The 26,956-nt window shown below is 39.0% G+C and overlaps 1 protein-coding gene across 9 annotated transcripts in view; it reads left to right on the forward strand.

The window, feature by feature from the left end:
- The window catches only part of shakB (Innexin family member shaking B), a 70,972-nt gene extending 44,362 nt beyond the window's left edge, over positions 1–26,610 (forward strand). For 7 of the 9 annotated variants that reach the window (XM_030387992.2, XM_089264247.1, XM_089264248.1 and 4 more), the window contains 7 exons: positions 1,953–2,086; positions 2,170–2,359; positions 20,346–20,500; positions 20,569–20,633; positions 22,645–22,811; positions 22,876–23,054; positions 23,136–26,610. In XM_030387992.2, coding sequence (XP_030243852.1) covers positions 1,953–2,086; positions 2,170–2,359; positions 20,346–20,500; positions 20,569–20,633; positions 22,645–22,811; positions 22,876–23,054; positions 23,136–23,328 — 1,083 coding nt within the window. In that variant the 3' untranslated portion in view covers positions 23,329–26,610. Of the gene's footprint in view, positions 1–1,952; positions 2,087–2,169; positions 2,360–8,713; positions 8,828–11,936; positions 13,252–20,345; positions 20,501–20,568; positions 20,634–22,644; positions 22,812–22,875; positions 23,055–23,135 lie in introns of those variants that run through there. The other 2 variants (XM_089264251.1, XM_018110087.3) reach the window with 2 other exon arrangements.
- The last annotated feature ends 346 nt before the right edge of the window (positions 26,611–26,956 follow it).

The following is a 26,956-nucleotide window of genomic DNA, read 5'->3' on the forward strand; positions in this document are numbered from 1 at the left end:
TCGCAATTTTCTTACAATTACATGCACAGCTTTCAGCTGTAGCACACAATTTTTATTGCTCACTGTTTCACAAACTACCACCACCACCACTACCACTGTCACCACTACCACAAACTCACCACGATCACAAGACAAACTTACCACAATAACGATTACACTCATAATCGCAAGTATTCGCTCACCGTTCACCAACTCACCGGGTTATAGAATTTTGATCACGTTTTCAAGCAAGTTGAATACCATAAATTCACCACAGCTCAGCTCACAACTCACCACAGCTATGAGATAGCCAAACGCCAGATTTGTTCTGTTCTAAATACTCAGACGATCACATTTCAACTTTTTCACTAACAAAAGCAACTAACAAAACCACCAAACCACCCAACCACCAAAAAAATAAATATATATATTAAAAAAAAAAATACATTAAAAAAAAATCCACCAACTACAAATCTGTGCATTCAATTTGCAGAAATTGAGAAGCCATTATCGAAATTTCATGGGTATTAGGAGACCGTTTCACGAGACTTCTTTTATGTTATTTCCTCCATTCAGATGTTTGCGTATAATTTGTTGATTTTTATAAACTTCTCATAGTCAGCCGAGAGCCAAAAGTCAAATGTCATATATGAAAATAAAATATCGATTGAGTGGTCATCGTTACGAACAGCTAAATTCAGATACAAAACAAAATTCCAAAAGTCCAATTAAAAATTGGAGAAACTCAAACGAAGCACCCGAAAATCCCGATTGGCCTTCAACACATCAAGAGGCGGCCCAGAACTGAAGTGCGACACTCGTTTATCGGCTCGAATCACCTCTCTCTCTCTATCTCATTCTCTCTCTTTATCTCTTCATTCATCCAACTATCTATCTATCGTTTTCATTCACACTTCAGTCGACTGGGCGCCTAATCATGAACGTGAAAACCTCAACATAAATTTGCATTCCCAGCAATTTTCTATATTCAATTGCTAGTCAAGCATACTTCGCAATTCGTTTTACACTCCACACCAAAATTGATTAATCGTTCCTTTTGATTTGTATATCAACGTATTTCGTTTTTTATTTTCCTCCTATAATATATATAACTAACGAAAAGTCAGGTCTATTCAAATTACCATATTGCTGTGACACCTTACTATACTTATATGATATTACAAATTTCCAATCCGAATCCAATTCGATAAGTCGAAATTACAAATTGTATTTATTTCATATAGATTAATCAGCCAATTGCGAGCAAGCTGAACAGCAGCCCAGGAAACAATCTTAATATGCAAGATTCGATCGGATATTGGACTGCAGAGCTGTTCAGGGTGGTCGTGATAACGGTATTCGCCCCTGAATCGGGCCCGATGTGCGGCAGCTGAAATCAGCAAAGCAAAATATATGAAATCCTGTACATATGGCAGATAATTTCCTCTCTCTCTCTCTATCTCTATCTATCTCTTTGTCTAACTCTTTCTCGCTTTATTAATTTGTAAGACAGTTACACTAATTGTAAGGCAAAAAGTCAAAGAAAATTAAGTTTTTGTTGAAAAATAAAATAACGTAAGAGAAAAGCATGAGAGAAGAATTATAAGAAGAAAAGATGAAGATGAAGAAAGAAATGCTTTAACCCTGCCATATAAGTTAATGTACATAAACTACTTATACAATACTTATAAAGCACACTTCTAAAGAAAATGCAAAAGAAGAAGAGAAACGAAAAACGTACTAACTATGATACAGATATACTTAGCAAATTTGTATAACCGTTCTGCATTAAACAACCAAAAACATATCAATTTATATTCCCGCCCCAAACGCCCCCCGCTGCCAATTCGCTTAATAATAATGTTCTTTCTCTTACTACGCATACTTCAACACGCAACGCGAAATCGATCGATTGTCGATAACCTGTCGATCAATACACACACCCACACACATATATATATACACATATATAGGTGTCTCATGTCAAAATCGATTCACCTGTTTTTCGCCTGCACACAAACGCAACGGTTATTTTACTGATCACATTCTCGATTGCTGTGACAACGCGGCAGTACGTAGGAAACCCCATAGACTGTGTACACACAAGGTAAGATATCGAGCATCTCTCTCTCTCTCTCTCTCCTCTCTCTGTTCCCCTTTGTCTGTACACCTGTCGATATATATTTGCAGAGACATTCCGGAAGATGTTCTCAACACATATTGTTGGATACACTCAACGTATACAGTTGTGGATGCGTTCATGAAAAAGCAAGGTTCCGAGGTGCCTTTTCCTGGAATTCACAATTCACAGGGGCGTGGCCCTCTAACAATAAAGCACACAAAATATTATCAATGGGTAGCGTTTACACTATTTTTTCAGGTAAGTTTCACATTCAAATATACATAAGAAACAAAACCGTTAATCTCTTGTTAACAAAAGTTCTGTATGGGAGAGCTTTATAAAGCTTTTCAGCTAGTATTCGAATCTATATGGTTATATACACAAAGCAAAAAGCTTTTCCAAGTACCAGCTTCCTAGAATAAAGCTTGCAAAGCTTTAGCGTATAAACACGCTAAAAGCTCAGCAGCCTTACAAAAAGTGTTGGTGCAACTTTGTACAGCTTTTGAGCTTAAAGCTTTCAACTTTTGTAGCCTAATAGCCAACAGAGATGTCTGCCTGCTGGCAAGTGCATTTCAAAATAAATGGTGAATGCAAATAGCTGAAAATGTATTATTTATTTTGATGTCTTTGAATATTTAAAAAAATTTATATATTAGAAATAATTTTGTAACATTTTTTTTTATTTTTTGTAATATAATATATAAAATATCGTAGCACCAAATCTTACTTATTTATGAATCTGCCAATATATTTTTAAAGTATTATAAATAAGTCAAATCCCTTTATATATTACACTAAAGTAAGTTTATGGAATGCCTAACTGAGAACAACTTGATTTGATATATCCTGGCTGAGGTGGCCCGGCTAGCGTAACCAGCCTTATAGGCATGGAGATTCGTCGTCTGCTTTTATATTAGTTCCACATATAACTTTTACAGCACATATTTCAGTTATTCGAATATATATCGAGGGAGTTACTGAAGCTAAATTAAATTACATTCCTGTAAGACACCCAGGGTATCCCTGAGTCGAGCGAGTTCACATAGAACACGCTGACTTGTTTATGATATTAATTGTTATGGACTTACAAGTAAATACTAAGTATTTCTAGAGCATTTATTTTTAACTCAATTAAAGTTTGGAATCCAAAACTTTCAAAACAAACTAAAAATACATTGACGACTAACAAAGCACTCCAACAGTAATTTTCTTGTCTGAAATCAGTTTGTGTAAGGCTTATATATTTGGATAAGAACTAGAAGTAGAGCTATAACTAGAAGTAGTGCGGATTTGAATATGAAATTGTTCGATCTGCCAGAAATGAAGAGCTTCTGGGGTTCGTTTAATCTCAAAGCATACCTAGTCAGTTTTAAAGTGATTGATAGAATAAGAATTGGGGTCACCCTGAGTGGGGTTGGGGCTTCTTTGAAAAGTCACCTTGTCTTTGCATTTCACTTTCAAATCTGTTTGCAAAAATCAAAATCTAGAATCTAGGCAATGTCATTGTTTCTCTAACTCAATTCTTAAGAAGAATTATAGTCGTGGTCAAGTCAAGTCCCCTCACAGTGGATCGAAAGCTGCGTCTTATCAAATGCATTTGCTATTAAAGAAGGATCTGCCCTGACCTGCCCCAGCGCATGCAGCGCGTCTGTCCAATGCTTGCTCGGGCTGCATGCAACTGTCTGGAGCTGTGGGAGCGGAGGTGTGATAGCTCTATGCAGGCGTGGGCACGTCTGGCCCGGTCAATGGATATCGCTTGGAGAGCCATTGAAGCGTTGAGCCGCCTTTTGTTTCGAGCAACGATTCCCCAGCGAATATCGATGACGATAATGAATTGATGCGGCACAGACTCTCACATGAGCTATATGCAGTGGCAGTTGCAGTCGCAGTCGCAGTTGCATTTAGGCATTCCCCACAGACCCAGAGGCTATAGTGGACCACAGACTATCGGCTAGCATGGCCACAAACACGAACTCCAGCCGCAGCAGGGCCACGCGGCAGCCGGATGAAATGAAGCGATGACTGCGCAACTATTTTTGGAGCAGCCGCCACAGACTTATCAATTCTCTCTCCGTTTTTCTCCGTTGTTCTTCTTCTCCAACTGTTTGGGCTGTGCACTCTTTCGTTGCGCTCGCCTCCCACCCACGTCTGCTCACGCCTCACGCCTCACGCGCAACGCCTCACGCCTGTCGCCTGCTTCATGTGTATTAATATATTATTGTGTGTCTGTGCTATTTTTGGTCAAAAAGAAAGAGAGAGTGAGAGCGGGGGAGAGAGGGAGCGGGAAGAAACGGAAGAAAGAAAGGCGAATGGGGAATGCAACCGCTTGACCCCGTTTCAACTTTACCAATAAGGCACACGCCCCTCTCCGCTCGAGAGCGGCGGACGGGCAAGACATCCGCCCGGGCAGCCGACATCGACGGCTCAGTTAATTACGCCGGCTGCATTGGCCAGCAGCAGCGTTAATTTGATGGAAATTTGATGCACGATCTGCACGATATTTGTATTAATTTATTCGAGCAGGCTGAACGCTTCACTTGGAGACGGCGGCGGCGCACGCTGGCACCACCAATAAAACTGAGATGGAAAAGCCGCAGCCAAAAGAAAAACAAAAACCTAAATAAAAACGAGCCATTTAATTTACGAGCCGTTTGTGTGTGGCCAAACATTCTTGCCGTTTTATCGAAGAGCCGAAAGCTCTCTGGGGAATACCCAGCGGCATGTCGTTAAATTATAATATCCTATTTAGCAAATCATATTTCTTCTCGTCTCTGATTGGCATCTAAAGAGAGAGAGAGAGAGAGAGAGAGGCTGCCGAGAACAGCTGCAACTGGCTTTAGTTGGGAATTTGCTCCAAGTTGACATCATAATTGAAATTGAAATTGAAATATATTGAGTCATCCGTCAAGGTGAAATTCTCTAGAGACAATTTTCAATTATTCAATTAACTAAACTTGGCAAAGATTTTGGAGGTGTTTCCCATGAGTTGATCAGAAATGAGAGTTCTGTGCTGAGTTTCTGCTGATTGCAATGTTACTTAATGTTACTTATAGAGGTATATAGAATCCTGAATCCTCAGAGAGCAGAGCATGAACATGCACTTCTTTGTCCTAACTGACAGCAGAGGCTGCTTGGCTCTGTTTATTGGCCAATCTACATGATCAGCATTTGATATGTTTTTACTACTGTTTTTACTACTTTTATGTTAATGTTAATTTCAATGTTGATGCTAATGTTAATTCATTAACATTGAATGTGAATGTCTACTGTAGAATTCGCTTATAACGAACCCCTTAAAGCATCCAGGCAAGCTTATATGAGCAAACTTTTTCTTATATATACCATCTTCCAGATATAACCGGCTTTTACTATATATGTATTACTATATATATTCATATATGTATTGATATAAATATGTAAATATACATTTCATGTACATGGATATCATTCAATAGTAAAACAAAAGGCTAAAAGGGTTTGAGAGTTCAGCTTACCAAGTATAAATACACCTACATATAGAGCCACATATGCATAGCTAGATGATTTCAACATCAGTCCAAACTGATGAAATAATTGCAAATTGAACATATATTATATATACGTATGTTATATGCTTCAAACTAGAAACGACTCTAGGCATCGCTAGCTGTCTATCCAGGATCACTTTAACTCAATCTGATAAAAAAGTTAAATACAAATCTTCTTGAGATCTTCAAGTCTCAGCATCAGCTTTGAGTGTGCCTTAAACTTGGTGGACTTGCACAGGAAATTCGCGTTGGGTGTCTCATTTCTTTTTTAATTGGAGCTGGTCGACTGGCTGGACGCCCTCATGCATTTGAAATAATGCAAAAGTTGGCGCCCAGCCCAGATAGGGAGCTATTATGCATTTTTCACACTCGAATTTGGCTAATGCTTTGCCGGGTTGCATTAATGAGCCGAAGCTTATCTGGCAGAGACTTTGCGCCGCCTTCGCCTGCACTCAGGGGCTGAGACGAAGACCAGGACTCGTCCTCGGACGGCCGCCGCAGACTCTGACTGGCAATGAACAAATTTTGTCTTAATGGCCGAATTATGCGAAAAACAAAAGCAAGCAAAAAACAAAATAGACGAAATTCATGTGACATAAAGCAAAAGCAAATCCTTGCCTGTGTCTCGAGCAGCCAGCTCACGTAGACCCAAAACCAATTGAATTTTAATGGAGACTGCGCGCCGTGGAGTCCGTATGCACAGATTATGGGCGGCAGCTGTCCGGCATTGCGACAAATGGCAGCATCATCAAATCGACGATGGACGTCAGACAATTTGATATTTTCATAACTCCAGCTATCAGACTTCAGCCGGCGCAGGCCTTATTGATATGCCTCGCATGGTGTCTGTGCGCAAAAATCAAAAAGCGAAGAAGAAGAAGAAGAGGAAAGGGGAAAGGGGTGTGGGTAACGCATAAATTCTATGCCCATGTCCAGAGTGTCCTGTGTCCTGTGTCCTGGCGTTCGCCTTTGTCTGGCTGATTGCAACAATAATGAGCGGAAATCGCACAAGCAACACGCCGACAGCCAGACAAACAGCTGGACAACAATGCAAAGGGAGCACACGTTGCGTCACGTACTCCAGCCCAGCCAGCCCAGCCTCAACCCCATCAAGACTCGACTTGCTGCTCGGCGACTCCTTTTCTATTTGCATCCATTTTACTTTTGTCCTTCGCTGATGGCCGCGCGGACGGGAGGATGGATGCTGTTGATAGTTGAGGACGACTCGTAAGTGCGCGAAATAAATATGAGCATCATGTAAATAGTTTGCTTGCTGCACAGTGGGTCGAATGCCGTAAGTCGAGCGGCGAAATTTATACAGTCTTATATGCGGTATATTTTTACAAATTTTTAATTAATATTTATTTGTAATAATTAGCTACATGTTGTACCTGAAGAGGTCTCTTTTCAGAGATACCTTACTATCATAATTTATCAGAAATAATATTTATCAAATTCCCACATCTGAGATACCCTATATATTATATATTAATTATAAATATTTCTTATATACAGAGTGTATAAGTTTATTAATATATTTTCCTTCATTGTACCTGAAGAGTTCCCTCCTTTCGTCTATCCAATATATGGGAATTCCTTATTGGCCATAATATATTTATATAAATTATACATTTTCAAAGTCGTGTTACCTAAGATAACTTGTTGTGCCCCAAAATAAGAATAGAAGAATAGAATAGAATTATTAGGAATTTCACTTATCGAAATATATCCTTTGCAGTGGGGATACCCCATTAAATATTTATTTTAAAATTTAAATGAAATACCCCAAATATAAATTTAGCTAATATTCTGCTCTTCATTCATTTATTGAATATCATAGAATATTTTGCTATATCTATTTGAAGTTTGAGCTTGAAACTCTAAATGCAGACAGCGGTTTGGGCGCGCTTGAGTTGTTCGCCTATGATAAGTGCATCCCGTGCTTAAAATAGTAATTATTTCTCATTAAAATTTAACACTCAAATCGCTGCCAATTGGCATGGAACCAGTGTCTATTGGTATTCGCTTGCCAATTGCAGTGGAACTCGAGCTGGAACTGGAATCGGAACTGGGGCTGAACAAATTATGAAAACTGTCCACAGTGTGTATGGGTATGACAGTGTGTGTGAGTGTTGTATGTGTGTGTGTGTGTGTGTGTTTGTGGTGTTTCTCGGCTGCTTGGTCAGAAAAATTGCTGCAACAATGATGAGCGCGGAGCGTATCGAACGTCGTCGTCAGTTCATTGTTGTTTACAGCCGCCAACATTCACTCACTCATACACAACAGACAAGCGCGCACACACACACACACATACACAGAGAGACTCACACACACTCAGTGAAGAGAGACACAACAAACAGCCGACCACCAAATGCAACACACAAAAACATATTCAGACAGAGACATCAACAAGCCGGAAGTGTGCGTGGCTCGCGAACGAGATGGCCGCACATGGAGCGAACGGGATAGAGATAGATAGAGGGAGAGAGAGAGGGAGAGAAGGAGAGGCAGCAGCGACAAGAGACAGTGTATTAAGCTGATAGAAATAGAGAGAGGGAGAGAGGGAGCGCGAGCGACGAGCGAGAGAGAGAGAGAGAGCATTGATAGAGGCAGAGCTGGCACGCTAGCAAACGCTGCCAGCATCAGCAGCAGCAGCAGCAGCAGGCAGGCAGAGGAAATTGTGAACAGAGATCTGTCGGAGAGAGTTTGGACCTGGCCGGGTCCGTCACGGCACGGCACGGAGCGGCATGGCATGGCATGGCCCGGCCGGGCAGGCCAGCACTGCGGCCATTTCCGCAGTGTCTTTTAGGTTGGCGAGGCGAACGCGCGCTCGATTTTAGTTTTCCTCCTCTGCTGTGATCTCGAACCAACTGCCAAACGTTCAACAACAACGCGAGTCGAGCAGCGTGCAGCGAGTATCGAGTATCGGGCATCGTGTGTCGTGTATCGAGCATCGCTTCTCGACTATCGAACGTTGAACACACTTTACGTTCTATAAATTTCGTGTTCGTGTTCGTGTTCCTCCATTCTTCCTGTTCTTCTTCTTCTATATATTTTTTTTCGAGTGTTCGTTAGCTACCAGTGTTGTGCAACGACAGTGTGCGATCGAAAACATGTGAGGCGAGTCCTTCCACGCGTGATGCAGCCGTTCGCAGGCCTTGTGCCGGCGCCCGCGACGCGAGCGACGAATGCGATGATCGTATGAATATAGATTTACAAGAGTTAAACAATATCAATTTCAATCTAAATATAACACAAGTATATATATACATAAATATATGTATTTATTTATATATGTACATTGTTCAATACTTTGTCAATTGATACGCGTGTCGATCTGCTTTGATATTTTCACAAAGTCTCGCAAAGTTGGGCCGTCGTCGTTTCGCTTGTTTTGTCTGCTGGCCAAGTGATTGGGAAATTGCGACCGCGCTGCCCACTGCTCCATCATAATTAACTCTACAAAGTAAATAAACGAACTGGCCAAAATGGACCCGGCCATGTGTTTATCGCGCCGAGGCTGTCCGCTGTGCGCTGCCAACAGTTTCGCGTTCACATTCACATTTGCAACCCACAAGTCCGAAGCGTTCACATGCTTTCGCCTTATGCTCAAAATACCAAAAAAACAAAAAAAAAAAAGAAATACGAAATATAAATATAAATATAAATAAAAGCAAATAGCAGAGTATATTGGCAATGTGCAATCTTTCGTTTGTTGATCATGACAACTAAACTATTTTCTTATTCTGCGAGTTGCCAATTGGAAATAATAGAAAAATAGATATATACATATACATATTAGTTTGTATAGGGACTTGGCTTTAGCTGGTATTTGAACTAAACTTTAGAGCTGATCTACTAGACATAGATGTAGTTCATGTGCTGTCTCTGTCGGTTCTATTTAAAGTGTCTGTCTCGTGTCTCGGTCTCTGTGGAGTCGACTCCTTTGCCTTCTCAGCTCGCTCCGCTCACCAAACTCAAGTCTCGCTCGGCTGACAGTTCTAGCACGCCGCACAGAGTATTGCGACTGCAACCACCTACATGCTTGCCGTTATTTCTATTGCCAATTGTTGCTGCTGTGGGCCAAGAGAGCAACTGCCACTCTCCAGTGTTGCGCTCGACGTTCTTCAGCCTTTTGCTGAGCGAATCTCTGTGTGTGTTGTTTCATTTCGTTTCTCGAACTCTGGCGGCAACATGAGTTGACGCCAGCAGCATTAATGCTCTCGCTGCTGATGTTATTGTTGTAGTTGTTGTTGTTGTTATTATTGTTGTTGTTGCTTTATATCATTCACACTTAGTTTCGAATGATAAATTAGGCTCTGAAGCCTTGTTTGTAAAGAGCGCCGAAACTGTTTCAATACTCCAACTCAACATGCGGTGCGGTAGAGATGTGGGTACGTGCGCCCTACAGCGCCACAAGTGATACAAACAATGCCCAGAGATGAGTTAATTATGGCTGGCAACAATGTGGCAGGGGACCAGAATCGATAAGGCTCGAGAACTACACATATTTATGTAAATGCAGCCGTATATGAGTATAACAAGCTATGAAGATATTGGGAATACACGATAAAAAAAACTATATTTGTAGATATCTTTAGGTAGATGTCTCTCTATAAATGATCTTCACTCTTCATATAGCTAGCTAGTTGGGTTTCTTTATACATATGCTTGCCTTGCCCCATTGGATTATGGGTTTCATTACATTCTAGCCAAGGACGTCACAAAACACCTTGAGCCGCACAAAGCCGGGCAGCACATGACCACAACATTACCTCGCTGAAATATGCGTACATCTGTGATTTTATGGACTTTCCTAAGAACTTAAGCTTATCAACCTCAAACTGTCCGCGCGCATTTCGCTTTCATATTTCATACGAAATTAATATATTTTGCGCTCGTTTCTTATGAAATCTGTGACAACTGCAGCTCAAAGGGAAAATATTTACTTAATATTCATCAGATGTGGAGAAACTTTTGCTCGCTCTCAGAACATCCAAATACTTACTATGAACTGTCGTTGTAATTGCAATCGGAGCTGAATGCTTCGAGTTCGTGTGATTCGAATGAATGGGGGCGAGAGACCAGTTTTTGCTCTATTCTCTTTTCTCTTTTGGCCATTATTGCTCATTACTCATTGCGCAGATTTGTCAGGCGTCGAGGAAAACCCAATTAGTCATTAGTCGCTGCCGATCTACATATATTCCCATTCGGATATTCCACTTATTGTTGTTGTTCATATTTTATCTTGAATAAAAAAGAGCCGAAGATCATAATTATAGCTGCGTGTATTTAAATATAGATGCGCATTGTTAGCGCTGCTCCATCGCTGCCTCAGCTGCTAGCCGAGTACGGGGAAAGGCGAAGAAAGTGGAGCAAGAGAGGCTGGGGCGGGGCTAGGGCTGGGCGCATTTAGGATCGGGGACCCGTTCAACTTAATTAGGCATGCGTAGCAACAATAAACAAATTTGGAAATTTGGAAATTTTGGAATTACGGGGTATTAGGATGAAGCATGCTTGGCATATTTCCAAACGCCCTCGTCCCAAAATATTTCTCTTGAAATGTCAAGTGCAGTAGTGGCCGCTGCTGCTGCCGCTACCATTTTATAAACAACACCGTGTAGCCGAGATCAAAACAAAACAAAGCAAAACAAAATGAAACAGAAACCGAGACCGTAACAGAACACAAATACTTGAATGAACAAAAGTTTTGCGAGTTTCTGTCAGCTTACGAAATCGTGGGCCTTGAGCTCGACCAATTTACGATCAACGCAGCCGTATTTATGCGCTACTCGGCAGCAGCACCTCCTCGACTCGTGCTAGATTGGAGTCTATAGAGTGTAGTCTATAATCTATAGTCGATCGTCTCTAGTCTATAGCCCATATATCTCTTTATATCTACAGCCTGTAGTCGACATTGATCATCTCTTCATCACTTGGTGTGATGGCGCGTTAATTACCGTGAAGGCTTCACCCATGACTTTGCCTGGTTTATTGGGCCACGTGTGCGTATGAGCAATTCGCTAGACGTTCCTTTTGGCTATATTCGATTATATGGCTATGGCTCGACGCGACTCAATCCAACTCGCTTCCATTCGACCCGAATCGACTCTCGGCAATTTGTTTATAAACATTGCAATTTTGATTTTTACTGTTCATTTCGTCGATAGGTTTGTGCCCCAGCTGCGTGGAGCATAAATTTATTAACATGCATAGCTATGCTCACGTTTACCAAATATACATACCTATATATATATATACATATCTCTTGTATATATATAGAAAGATATATATTCGATATATTTATATATGTATAGATATTTATGCGATCCCCAACACTAGTGAACTGGAAGCCCATTTAATGCCACATTTTATTTATATGCTCGGCGCGTTTTTTATTTGTTTTGTTTCGTTACGAAATTTCAATGGTTGCCGTTAAAATAAATATTTCCACATTGACCATAGAGAGTAGAAATGTTTCCAATTGCTTCTTTCAATAAACAAACTGCCCCCGAACCAAATACTGTGAAAATATTAAACAAATTTCGCACGTTTTATCCAACAAGAAAATAATAATTGAGTTTCCGTCGCGTTCGTCGCTTTCCAAACGGCTTCGATATAGAAATTTGTCTTTCAGTAGTAAAAATCTCTAGTGATTCAGTGACTCCCAACAACTCTAAAAAAAGCACCCAAAACAATGGCCAGATGAAACTAGCAATCAAAGATCAAACGAAAAACCTCAAAGAACTTAAATCGTCAATTGAACTCGAGCAAAAATGCCAAATTCTGTGCAAGGGACGAGCGTAACGAATAACTGTATACCCAAACAAACAACCCAACGGAACCAGAACCAGAACCAGAATCGGAACCACCAGCAACTCCAGCTCCAGCGTGAACAGTTTATCACATCGACAAATGGTCGATCTGCGTGCCCCGCCCACTGCTCAGCTGCCAATGATGGGCTGGCCGCGCAAGAGAAAGAACTCTAATCCCGAAAGCGATAGCTCCACGAGCACCTATCGATAGGACAGCTAATCGATCGATAGTTCCTCATCCGATAACAAAAGAACTCAAGTCAGAGACGAGTCTGATCCTGAAATACGATCCCATCGATACACCCACACATATACACACACCCGTACAAATAGCCAAGACAGAGTGAGAGTGAGGGAGAGAGAGAGAGAGATAGAGCATCAGTTAAAGCCATATACCAATTGAGCTTTGGTAAAACACTCCGCGCTGCTCCGCTCTGTTTAACAAACCATGTTAGATATATTTCGTGGATTGAAAAACCTTGTAAAGGTCAGTCACGTTAAAACCGATTCGATAGTATTCCGCCTGCACTACTCAATAACTGTGATGATTCTGATGTCATTCTCGCTAATTATAACCACACGCCAATATGTGGGTAATCCAATTGATTGTGTACACACTAAAGATATTCCAGAGGATGTTCTCAACACATATTGCTGGATACAGTCGACGTATACGCTGAAGAGTTTATTTTTGAAAAAACAAGGCGTTTCGGTGCCATACCCCGGTATTGGCAATTCCGATGGCGATCCAGCCGATAAGAAGCACTATAAATACTATCAATGGGTATGCTTTTGCCTATTTTTTCAGGTGAGTCACGAACGGAAGTGGGCAGGAAATAATGCCGGAGTATCTTATACTCAACACTAACCGCATTTGGAATACAATATAAGGGAATATAAATCATAATACGAGCCGATATATAGTTCAGTATGTCTTTGATATTGTAATATAAAATAAAATCTTAATAAGATTAATGGAACTTTTGTTATATGTCGAAGGCAATATATATGTAGTTCTTCATTCCTGAGCTTAGGGTTACATAATAATCAGAGATACTATTTGATTTCTTTATTCACCTCTGATATATTCTCTAGCTATAAGGGCATTCCGTCTTCGGCGTGTCAACTGTAGACAGATTTTCATTCTGAAATCTATCTCAATTGCTTTTGATGAATGTAAATTTCAATTTCTTTTATCTAACATATTCATATGAAATATGTATTGATAAACAAAAGTGGCGGACAGGAATACCCCTCATGTGTGTGGGCAAAGCAAGTGCTTTGTTCCTATGGGGAACCAGTTCAACTCGCTTATGCACTCCCGGATTCGAATCTTGTCATGCGGCGATCATAAAAATTTGATATATTGACTCATTAAAGCATAGTGTATACATATGTGTGCAGTCCCGGAAGGGGGATGGGGGGATGGGGGGATGGGGGATGGTGGGTTGAAGTGCTATGCCTACGTACTTATTTATATTTATCTACATTTCTATGAGTGCGCGTGTTTTTTATACTCAATACAAAATTGAAATTTCCAAATATTTGTTCTACTTAGTTTTTTGCTCTGCTTCTTCATTCCTGTGATTGCTGTTGTTGTTGTTGCTATTGTTGTTGGCGTGGCTTTGAAATGTAAGATACTTGTATGCGTATGCATAGCCCATGAAATGAAAATGTTTAAACATATCCGTATTACCCGATTTGTTGCTGTTGCGAACATTTCACTTACGCTTGCCCAAGGCCAGCACCACCAACACCACCACCATCAGCACCGCCAACACCAGTTGACTGGGCTCTGTTGTGACGTATGTGGATACACATGTCTGTCCGCCTGTCTGTCTGTCTGCCTGCCTGCTTGCCTGTCCGCTCGTCTTTCGGTCTGTTTGTCTGTTTGGTTTGTTTGTTTATTTGTTGATCGAATCGCTTACCAAATTTCAAATAGTTCCGCCATATCTGAAGTCCTTTGCAGCTCATCACTTTCCTGTTCGAATACTTTCAAGATTATCTGAATTCTTGGAATGCTATACGAAATTCAATTAATAGTGCTCAACGCAATACCTGACTGCGGAATACCCTGAACTCTACAGACCTGCAGCGATGAAAATGTAGTTTCACATCAAGTAACGAAGACTTACATTTTTAATTGATCTTCTAAGGGAAGTTCGCTATGCAGAACTTGTTCCCTTCTTTTATTTTCCGACTATATGAATTCGCTTGACTGAAGATTTTTCAACTTTAAATCTATGTGAGCAAGGTATAAGCCAATATGCTTAATATCAACTGTATGAGCAGTGTATGATAATCAATTAACAAATCGATTAAATGATTAAGAAAGTCTCACGTAATTTGTTGACCTTTTTATAGGAAGTTGACTAATAGGGGATGGTAACATTAGATTCGCAGCATTTTGAAAACGATCTAGCTTCAAAACTATGGTAGAATTTGTTTATAGTAGTATTTCTGAGATACCGGGAATGAAATTTCACGATTTGAAATATGGGCAAATGGGCATCACGATGGACACTGCAGAAAACCAAAATACTCTCTTCACTTTGCAAATGAGTATAGAAATAAATTCGTGTAGAAATTAATGAGTTTAGCATAGATAGTCGGAAATCTGAGCAATAGAAGTAACGTGCATGGGAATTCGACACGTTGATATCCCACTTGAAGATACCCGTGACCATCACATATGCAAATATATGTACATTCGGAATACACTTAGATTCTAGGTATACTCTATAGATGTAAGCTGGGTCGAGATATGCCAAGGATCCATATCGCAACTTATCATGGAACTAAACAATATTATCGATGCATAGGTGCAAGGCTAAATCGACTGGGTTTTTAATCTTAACTGGAAGAATATAGACTTTAATATCTGAACGTTTTTTTCACGGAATATTATCTTCAGCAGTTGAATTGGGATCATCTTAACCAGCTTTAGGATTAAAGAGGCTTTAAATCTTTACTTGGGAGCACATATAATTTAAAGAGTTCCATGTTCCTCAGGTATTAACAAGGCCCATATATGAGCTGACTTTTAATTTCAATGTGAACTGAATCGAGTTGAATAAATCGAGGCGCATTGAGCAGGTAGACCAGAACATATCTTGAGTGAACTGACATCGTTTTGGGCCTACGGTTTTCTAGTTTGGCAAACAGAATGCTGCTTAGGGGTAATTGTCGTAAATTTAGCTGATCCAATTCAGTGAAATATTTCATATTTGATATTTCATGTTCGACTGCGAGCTCACTTTAACACATAGTATATAATGGATCCGAAATTTGTGCCCCATTGTTGTTCTACTTGCATTTTATGACGTTGCTCTGCCATATGTCTCGAGTGGAAAGACAAGGCGGGGGCCAGTCCGAGCTGGGGGCGAGGCGCGGGGCCCCCAAACGATTACACAATAATATATCTTCCCGCTAACAATGTACCAAATATTATATGTATATTTTTACCACACTTTTGTCGCAGTCGCCATTCGGTTCTCTCTGTGTGTGTGTGTGTGTGTTTGGTTTTTTTTTTTTTCTTGCCTGTTGGCCGATTGAGGGGTTAAGTGTGGATGATGGGCGGGGGGCGGCCGGGCATACGGCTTCGTTTTCTCGGTTAGTGTCACAGCGGCGATTATAGACGACGCCGTCATAGTCACCCAAATACCTATAAATACATTTATTATGGTATTCTCCCTGCTTAATGACGCGTGAACGGCGTTTCTATAATTTACACAATTTCCATTCTGCTTAATTTGTGGATTTATTAATAAAGACGACGGATGCGACCTGAAATCGAATGCAGTTCTCAGACAATATATAGCCATATATATATAAATAAGTATATGCTCACATACATATATTATGTACAATTGTGTGTGTGCGCATGTACTGTGCATAAATAATAAAAGTCAACGATCATAAATGCCACGAGAAAACAAGCAAAGCTATAAATCTGTAGCCAACAACTACATAGTCGAATGAACCAATATATATAAATATATATGCATATATACCTATCTATATATCTATAATTATATATATGTATATCTGGAACCTTATGGAACACCTGAAATCAACTTCAAATATTCGAAAATATCTAAATTGATGCATAAGCATCTATGAACGTACGTAGTAACATTGTGATCTCAGGACCTCGTCCATAATTGATCAGCTGGGCGGGGCCAGGGGCGGTGGGTGCTCAGCGATCGGCAGCGATTATCTGGAGATCAACAATTGGATCGCCCACGCTAATGGCCAGGCCATTAACTTGGACAATGCAGCTATAAAGTTTAAAAGCAAATTCTGCCTTGCAGCAGCCGAACATGTTCAGCATCCCTTCCACCTCCCACCAGCCACCACCCACCTGCCAGCAGCCAGCAGCCAGCAGCCAGCTGCCTGCTGCCTGCTGCCAGCTCCCAGCTCCCACTGGCACTCCCGTTCCCATTTACCATTTCGATTTTCATGATCGTTCTCTTTCGTTTCGATATTGATTGCGGCCCCGATCGGCTCAAATCGATCAAGCGCTCCCCTCAAATATGTCAAAAATTGAAATCTGCTTTCTTTTTTCTCTCGATCTTCTTCTTTTTTTGCCTATCTGGATATTTATTGAAAAGGCACAGACAAACATAAAAGTGAACAAATAATAATTCTGGCCAAATGCCAGCACACAGAAACAAAAATCTGGCCCGCGTTGGCCAGCAGCGGGAGAGCGGGTAAAACGAATGGGTTGACGCTGGGGGGAGGCTGGGTTCGGCTTCAGAGGGACGGACTGGCAACGTGACGCCGCTGACGACGGCTGGCGGACTCCCCGCCAGAGTTGGAGCATTGGACATGTGTTTATATTTGACTTATGTGTATTTATTTTTATGCACGCGTGCAAGAGTGGGAGAAGCCAGCACGCAACCGAGAATCGAGAATCGAGAACCGGGAACAGGGAACCGGGAACCGGGATCAGGCAGCCGGCAGCCGGTAAACGCAACTGGCGCACTCGCAGTCGTCGCTCTCTCCAGCCTCCCACTACCCGAGCACTAGCTTTTGCACAGCATTCAGCATTCAGCCCGCCCACGCACTGGCCATGCTACATATGTAGTTATGGGTCGGTTTGTGCTTGGACTGCTTGGGCTGGCTGGGCTCCAGGGCCACAAGACGCTTGTTCGCGCACGACGTTCGCCTAATTGAAAATGCAAACTTCTCTCTTATTCTCCATGCACTGCGCACAGTGGGGCAAGTGTGACTGTGCCTGAAATCAATAGCGATTATAAATGCTTTTAGCAAAGAGAAACAATGAATGAATGCTCAAAAGAAATTAATTATTGATAAAAATAAATAATGAATAATAAATTTAAAAAAAAAAAAATAATAATAATAATAATAATATTAATAATAATAATAATAATAATAATAATAATAATAATAATAATAATAATAATAATAATAATAATAATAATAATAATAATAATAATAATAATAATAATAATAATAATAATAATAATAATAATAATAATAATAATAATAATAATAATAATAATAATAATAATAATAATAATAATAATAATAATAATAATAATAATAATAATAATAATAAGAAAAACAATAATAATACTAAAATTGTTTTTTTTTTTTAATATTTAAATATTAAATAATAACAAAAAAAAAGTTTAAAAATCTCATAAAGCTTCAACTAAGCTTTTATGATTGCTATATGTTAACGATATATTGTACGTATATGCACATATTGATAAAAATAAATAATAAAGAATTAATAAAAAAAAAATATTTAATTAAAATATGGAAAATAAATAAAAATCAAACAAAAATTAATAAAATTACATTAAAATTAAATTAAAAAATTAAAACAATAATTATAAATATGTACAAAAAAAATATATATTAAAAAAAAAAGACTAATGCTACTCCAAGTAAGCTTATATAGCTATTGCCATATAATCCAAATTTTAAAAATTAAAACAAATGACAATAAAAATAAATACATAACAAAAAAAATCTATATAGATATATACACATAAATATACCATAGGGGCGGGAATTTAACAGTGCAATATTAAGCCGTATATCTGAAATAAATAAATAAATTGAAAAACATATACAATCATATCCAACACTCTTAAAATTCCATTTAGAAAATTTGGATATATAAATGAATAATTTTTTTATTTAATTTATTTTATTAATTTATTTTATTAATTTATTTTTTAAATATATATTTCATCGACCTTTGCTCCACTGTGCAGCGTCCTTTGCTTTCAACTTGGTTGCGCCTGTTGATTTTCGACTTGGTTTGGTTTTGATTGCAGCTGCATTTATGCAATGTTTTTATGGCAATTTGAACGCTTGCCAAATTGCTTTTCAGACACACACGCACACACACGCACACACACACACAAACACACACACACACACGCACGCATGCAGTTCGATACGCAAACTCATCCACAGCCATTGGCGCAAGCTGCTGCGGCTGCCTTCTTCTAGAAAGGGATTTTTCGAATGTGGCTCCGATTATTGCTGTTGCATGTCGTCGGTCCAAGCCAATTGGCAGCAAAGGAAGCGAGATGGCGCGGGGAAAACAAATATGATGCCCGCAGCATGCCCCAATTGAGGGTCGAGCTGTTAGGGCAAGGGTATAAAAACAAAAAATACACAAAATAAAAGAAAATCAAAAATGATGCCCGACGGCGAAAAGGCAAATCAAACGCATCATTTGACTTCCGGCAAGGCGTTGCAAGCTGTGAGCCCAATTGTTTAGCTGTTGCTGCTGCTGCTGGCCCCACCGTCTGCCGCAGATGTTGGCCGAGCGACGTCAATTTCAAAATATTCGAGTCGCATTGTTGCAACACATGCAAAAAGCATGCAACATTCAGCTGCTGCTGCTGCTTCTTCTTCTTCTTCTGCTGCTGCTGCTGTCAAGACCATGCCATGACCGCCATGCCAAAAGTCTGTCGACTGCCGTGCTGTGGGCTCTAGTCATATGGGGCTTTGTGGCCCGATCACATGCCGTTTGATATTTTTTTAGCAGTTGCCAACATGAACAGCGCGTGAATTATAAGAGCAATGACAATGGCAGACAGACGCCATTATGTAGCCACTAAACAAACTGAACTCTCACCTCGCTCGATCGAGCAGCTGCTCGACGCGTTGGCTGCGGGGATTACCACCTGCCCACATCTCAGGCAAGCCAGCCAGAAGAGCCACAGCCAAAGCAAACATTTGCACAATTTAGCCAGAAATTTACGATACAAGTTATTATTAATATGTCATCAGAGCGGGCATAAATACCAGCGCGTCAGAGCCAGCGGCAGATCCATTTAATTGGGCAAGATTGCTGTTGGCCAGCCGGACGGACTGTGGCAACGTCTGCTCTTGCTTCATCCAGTTCCACAGTTCCCTCGGTTCGGCTGTTGTTTTTTCTGCTCTCGCTAATGGATCACAGCTAATTGTTTTGATGACATGTCTATAAATACGTATACATATAAAATATATCCCCCGTGTCTAGCTGTCTGTAAGTAAATCGCGGAATCAGCAAACAATAATAACAATACGAATAAGAATAATAATAATAATAATAAGGCAATGTGCAGAGGCATGCACTGGGAAGGTCAGGCAAAGGCAATTTTGATCACATAATACCTTTGGCATTGCCGGCTGGAATTACTTGGCCGGGCTCTAGCCATGGCCTATGGCTGAGGCAAGCAGCTGGCAATTGTCACTTGTCAAATTTAAGCGCTTTTACGACAGACGCCCACACGGCGTCGCCCTAGCCCACCTTTACAGAACTAAATATACTAAATATATGTCTTGATAATATCTCATACATATCTCTCTCTCTCTCTCTCTCTCTCTCTCTCTCTCTCTCTCTCACTCTCTTTGTCTTTCTGCTTGCAGGCAATCTTATTTTACACACCAAGATGGCTGTGGAAGTCTTGGGAGGGTGGCAAAATTCATGCGCTCATCATGGACTTAGATATAGGCATTTGTTCCGAAGCCGAGAAAAAACAAAAAAAGAAATTACTTTTAGATTATTTATGGGAAAATTTAAGGTAAGCCAAGGCAATTGCTAATTACTTGGCCCGATTACAATTTCACAATTGAATTCCTGCAATTTCAGATATCACAATTGGTGGGCGTACAGATACTACGTGTGTGAGCTGCTCGCCCTGATAAATGTGATAGGTGAGTAACCCAGATCAGCATCAGCATCATCATCATCATCATCATTATCGTCAGATGTGCAGCTGATGCAGAGCAAATGCCTCAGTTTTGATAATCCCATAAAAAAATTTGTGGTTAATCATACAGAATATCTTTAGCATATACAGAGATAAAATATATGCATAAAAGTATATATGTATGTGGAGAAATATGTATCTATGCACATTTATATATGTTGCTAATACACTCAGTCATTTTCCGTGGAAAATCAATGACGAATTTTGATCGAATTGACCGTAGCCGCAGTCCGCATCAAAATAAACAAACTTTTACTCATTGCAGGCTTCGCTTTCTTTTTGTTTTCTGTTCATTTACGTTTCCATTTTCATTTTCCATTTTCCATTTACATTTTCTTTCTTTCGTTTTTCGGACAACGTGCGCCACGTGCGCTACAATCAGAAATCTAGCAAAATAATTAACTGTCAGAATACATAAGAAATAAAGAAATAAACAATTATAAAATACACTAATTTGCCTATATATGTGCAAGTATACAAACACACACACACACACACACACATAGCCACACAGACACATTTGTCTATTAACAAATTTAAGGCAAAGTTCAGGCTAATTGAATGTTGACGTCTGATGAGTTTACAAGAAACGCGATTAATGAAGTGAGGCAAATGGGGTAGCCTGTTGCCCATTTAAGCGAATTCCATTTCAGTTTCAACATGGCTCATACTAAATGCCTTAGATATATACATACATACACACATACATCATGAATAACTAGTTAGGATTTGGACTACGCTTCCATATATGCTATGGGCACATAAATTCCTTGGCATCAACCTCATCAGCATCAATCATAATAACGCCAGCCTTGCAGTCGGGTATAAACAATTGCAGAATACTCGCTCAAAAGCCATTTGATTGATTCAATATTGGTATCACATATTATATGTATATCGATTATATATTTATACATTTTTTTCAATTTTTAAGCAGACCAAAAGCTCTGTATATCTCTCAATTATAATAGGATTTGCTGTTAGATTATGGTATATATATTCATTGAGTACCTTCTGACTTAAAACAAGTATACAAAATTCATATATTAGGTATCGTAAGACTCTATTATGGCCTTAGAAATATTGTCAGGATAAATATTTTGCTATTAATGCTCAGCTTTATATAGCCACAGTTAGTCCAAGCTAACTTATCCATAGAGAAGGTCTTTGCTGAGCTATAAGAGGAAGATATAATTGTGGCTACGATCAGTTATGTCTACAATAGACGTATGTATGTATGTACAGTAGGATCCCGATAACTCGAAACGATAGTTTTTAATCGATTTACACAGAAATTTGAATTATTTAATTTAATTTTTAAGAACCAATTTCTTTCAAGTGAATATAATATTTTTGGATTTATCGCGATTTTAGATTTAGCGGGATACAATTACCGAGACTCGACTGTATATTATTTCTAGTTTAGGTAGTCTGTAATAGAAATTAACCAGCTCTAAGGCAGTGCCCCCATTTGCTCCCCATTTGCTACACTCCCAATGATCGCAGCTTGATATTATTATCTAACCATGCCAAAGTACGCAGCTCAACTAATGGCCATGGTAATGCCAATCGTAATTGCAATAGTTTCCATAACAATAGCCGCAATTAGCTCATACAGACGCACAAAAACGAATTTCCCGCTAATTTGTTATATTCCGATTCAATTTGCGTGATTATTAATTCGAGCATAGGACCGGAAGCGAAGCCTAATTGATACACATGAATTGACTGACATAATTTATTAGATTGTTAACAGATTTAGCTGAGTTCACACGCTCTCGGAGGTAGGCAATGAACTCGTAAATTGGATTTATAAACACGCTCCGCCCAACGCATCTCACAGTGGATACTACGCATTCATAATTTCATTCAAAATTATCCAAATTGAAATATATTTACACGTCTGAATTTATCCACATACATTTTCATATTTTGTTGGTGTTTTCGTTTCACAGGTCAAATGTTTCTTATGAATCGATTTTTCGATGGTGAATTTATGACATTTGGCTTGGATGTGATAGATTATATGGAGACCGATCAGGAAGATCGCATGGATCCGATGATTTACATATTTCCCAGAATGACCAAATGTACATTTTTTAAATATGGTTCAAGTGGGGAGGTGAGTACAGCGCAAATTATTGATGTGTGTATAATTATAATTCTTCTTCTTCCTCTTTGATTAGGTGGAAAAACACGACGCCATTTGCATTTTACCATTAAACGTTGTTAATGAGAAAATTTACATTTTCCTTTGGTTTTGGTTTATATTATTAACGTTACTCACATTATTAACGCTAATATACAGGGTGGTTATTATATTCTCGCCTCGAATGAGGGTATATTTATTTCGAATGCGATTTAGGTGAGTGCCACATAGATATGATGCGATGATATGCGATGATTTAACGTTCTCTAACACTGCTCTCTCCGTTTCGCCTCACAGGTTAGTGCGTCGAGACGCAATTGAAATAATCGTTCGTCGTTCCAAGATGGGCGATTGGTTTTTGTTGTATTTATTAGGTGAAAATATAGATACAGTTATATTTCGTGATGTTGTACAGGATTTAGCAAATCGCTTAGGACATAACCAACACCACAGGGTGCCTGGATTGAAAGGTGAAATACAGGATGCATGATATTGGGAGTATTAGAAACAATACAAAATGCAATATGTCGTCTCAATATGAAAGCCACAACAACAACAACAACAACAACAACAACAATGTTCAACTATTTAGTACAACAACAACAACAAAAGCAGCAGCAGCAACCGCTTCATAAGTTCAACACAAAACTGAAAAAAATATAAAACGTATCTTACAAATACAACCAAAAAAACTATCGTCAATGCTAGCACATCGAAGTCATTTTCAATCAGCAATCAACAAGAGAGTAAAGCACAGAGTAACGCCTCAGTAACGATAACGATAACGATACAGATACCGATAACGATCAACGATAAGCGATAAACGAGTCGAGATACGACAAGGTTTAGGATAATCAAAGGCTACAACAATAGACCAAAGCACACAACGAATGAAAGCGGACTGAGCCGAACCAGAAGTTAAAGTCAAAGGCAAGGAATACGAAACCAACAACAACAACAACCAAACAACAACAACAACCAAACAACAACAACGAATATTAAAGTCACAACCGATAGACGAAGAACCGGATATGGATGAATACCAATCACGAGTAGCAGCCGAAGGGAAAGGAGTTTGGGCACAACAGCCGCCATCTGGCTGCAGTGCCCAAGGGCATGGCGAGCATGTTGCACGTGGCGCCTGCAGCTGCCCGCATGCCCCATGGATTCAAGTCAAATGTTATGAAAATAGTATGTTGCCCAGCGACAAGGACAAAGTGTGCATGCGAAATGGAAGAAGGAATGGATTCGAAAACAGCACGAAGGGAACGGAAAGTCGAGGAAAATCTACAACAACAAGAGCAACAACACTCTTTCTCTCTCTCTCTTATTCACATCCACACAAGCTCACTCACATACACCCACACACACACACAAACATACTCGCTCTTTCACAATTTCACACACACACACACACCACACACATAAAACATTTACGCGGCATTGCTCATACGCCCCGTAGACGCCCCCCATCACAACAAACATCGCACACACTCACACCTGCTCCTCACTTTGCTTGTCATGCAGCAACACAACAAAGACACCAACGAAGTCGAGACGACGCCCGCGAATATAATTGCATTTCTGTATTAAAAACCCCAATATCAACAACATCGGCAGTTGCAGCAGCAACTGCGAACATCACGAAACACCAACACCAGCAGCAGCAGCAGCAACAACAACAACAGCAACAGCAGCAGCTGCAACTGTTTCACAAAAGATGAAGAAGAACGAACGGAGAGTAGCTTATAACTCATCTCTCATACATAAAAAAAGAAAACGAAATTCGAATAATTTCTGAACAAAATTGAGTGAATAAAAAAAACTAAAAAAAAAAAACGAAGTTAAGCTACTGAAAAGAACAAAAAAAAAGAGAATGAGAGTAAAAAAAAGCAGGCAAAAAGAAAAGCTAGATTAAATTCAATTCAATTAAATCACTTATTAAAACCAAAAACAAAATAAAAATGATATCTTGAAGTGTTCATGTATTCGAATCTAGGTTAACTAAGTACAGCATATAAAATAAATCTAAATATTAAACTTACTTATACTTAAATATATATATATATATATATATATACACATATATATATACGTATATGCGTACACATATGCTATATATATGTGGTACATATATAGATAAAGATACAACTTTTTTTTCTTAATCTAAGCATTTGTATTACCCGCTAAAAAACAAAAAAACAAACAAATAAAAATACAAAAAAAAAAAAAAACAAACAAAAATATATAAAAATTAAAATACAAAAAAAAAAAACATATACAAAACAAAAAGAAAAACCAATTTTGTATGCAAAAAGAAGATGAAAAATTATACCAGAATCTAAATGTAAAGAACAAAAAATATCAATAAATATCAGCGACAGTTTAGTAAAATGGAAACAAAATACCAACTACAAGAAATATGCATTAAAAAATACTAACGACAAGAAAATACCAGAAACAAAAGCGATAACTCCAAATGCCGAGAACACACAATTACATACACACACACACAGTCATACACACACACACATACATACAAACATAGTTAAATTAGATCAATCTGTAGCGCGCATCATTAAATATAAACAACAAATAATAATACAACAAAGGAAAGCAGAAAATACTACAACACACACACACACACACACACACACACACACACATTCATTAAGCTTATTTTTTCAATTATACACACATACACACACACACACAGCTTTTATTTCCGTCATTATGAATAATGTTTGTTCACTGTGTGAAGTTTTTAAGCAAACTCATCAGCATTTATAGCATAAATTAAATATAGAAAAAAAAGTGAGGCGAAAAGAAAGAAGAAGAAAACACAAACAAACATATGAGAATACCCCATGCAAATTACATAGTTCATAATAATTCCAATTGCAGCAACCGAAACAAACCAAAAAGCAAGAGAGAAATTTTCGATAATTATCATAAATTTGTCATAATAAATTGAAAAACTCAATCACACACACACACACACACACACATAAGCGAGCTGCCCGAATGCTGTGGAACCAAAGTTAAGTCTCACAAAACTCATCAACTTGTTGTCTATGCAATCATATCTACATATATCTATATATATGTATGTGTGTATGTATATATGGAAGGCGAATCTCTCTTTCTCATATATATATAGATGATATATATGTATATATAGCTAGCTCATCTGATTCACATCGAATTGACCACACATCATGTGCTACAAATTGTAAAATCCGTCCAGAAAACTTTTTGAAGCGCACTTGGTTTGTTGTAAGGCTCCCGCTTGGCCAGAGCCAGAGCCAGAGCCAGAGCCATAGCCATAGCCAGCTCTCGTTTTTTGCCCAATCACAATTTTGTTAAAAGTTTTGAAAGTACTGTAAAACGGACCAAACAACTTGCAGACGCCTCCAGAGTTTTCCATTAGCGGGCTCTCTGAAACCAATCGCAATCGCAATCACCGACACCAACTCTATTACAATGCGTTGCTCACTCAGTCTCTATCTCAATCAGTATCGGTATCTCTATCTCTGTCTTCCTTTCACACTGTTGCGCATTTTTTTATGTCACAATTGAGGACGCATTCAGACAAGCCAAGCCAAATGAGCAAATGTCACTGCCAGCTAAATAGTTCTAGAGTTAAATACTTGTAATTATACTTGAAGGTTCCCATGCAAAGGGCAGCTCACGAGTCACGAATCACGAATCACGAGTCACGATTCATGCAAACAGAGCCTGGCAATTCCACAGTTGGTATAAAACAAAAGAATCTAACAAGTCGGGAATCATCTGCACTTGCTCACACACACACACACAGACACACACACACACACACACACAGACACAGACACACACACACATACGAACATCCTTCGTTGCTATTTGTTTTCTCACTACAGCATACTCAAAGACGCATTAGATTTTAGCCAGCAAGGTTTGAGGATAATAAGAAAAGCAATTGGAAAAAAGTAAAGAAAATTACTTCTAGGTCGCTAATAGAGAGAATGGAAAAACGAAAAAAGAAAAAACAATAATTATAACAATAAAAATAAATAAATAACAAAGTAATTTAAGCGTTTTTTTTTTTTAAACAGCTTCTAGCCAAATATGCATAA

Source organism: Drosophila navojoa, chromosome X (assembly GCF_054131105.1).
Source record: "Drosophila navojoa isolate 15081-1374.11 chromosome X, UAZ_NAV_1.0, whole genome shotgun sequence".
Taxonomy (NCBI): Eukaryota; Metazoa; Arthropoda; class Insecta; order Diptera; family Drosophilidae; genus Drosophila; species Drosophila navojoa.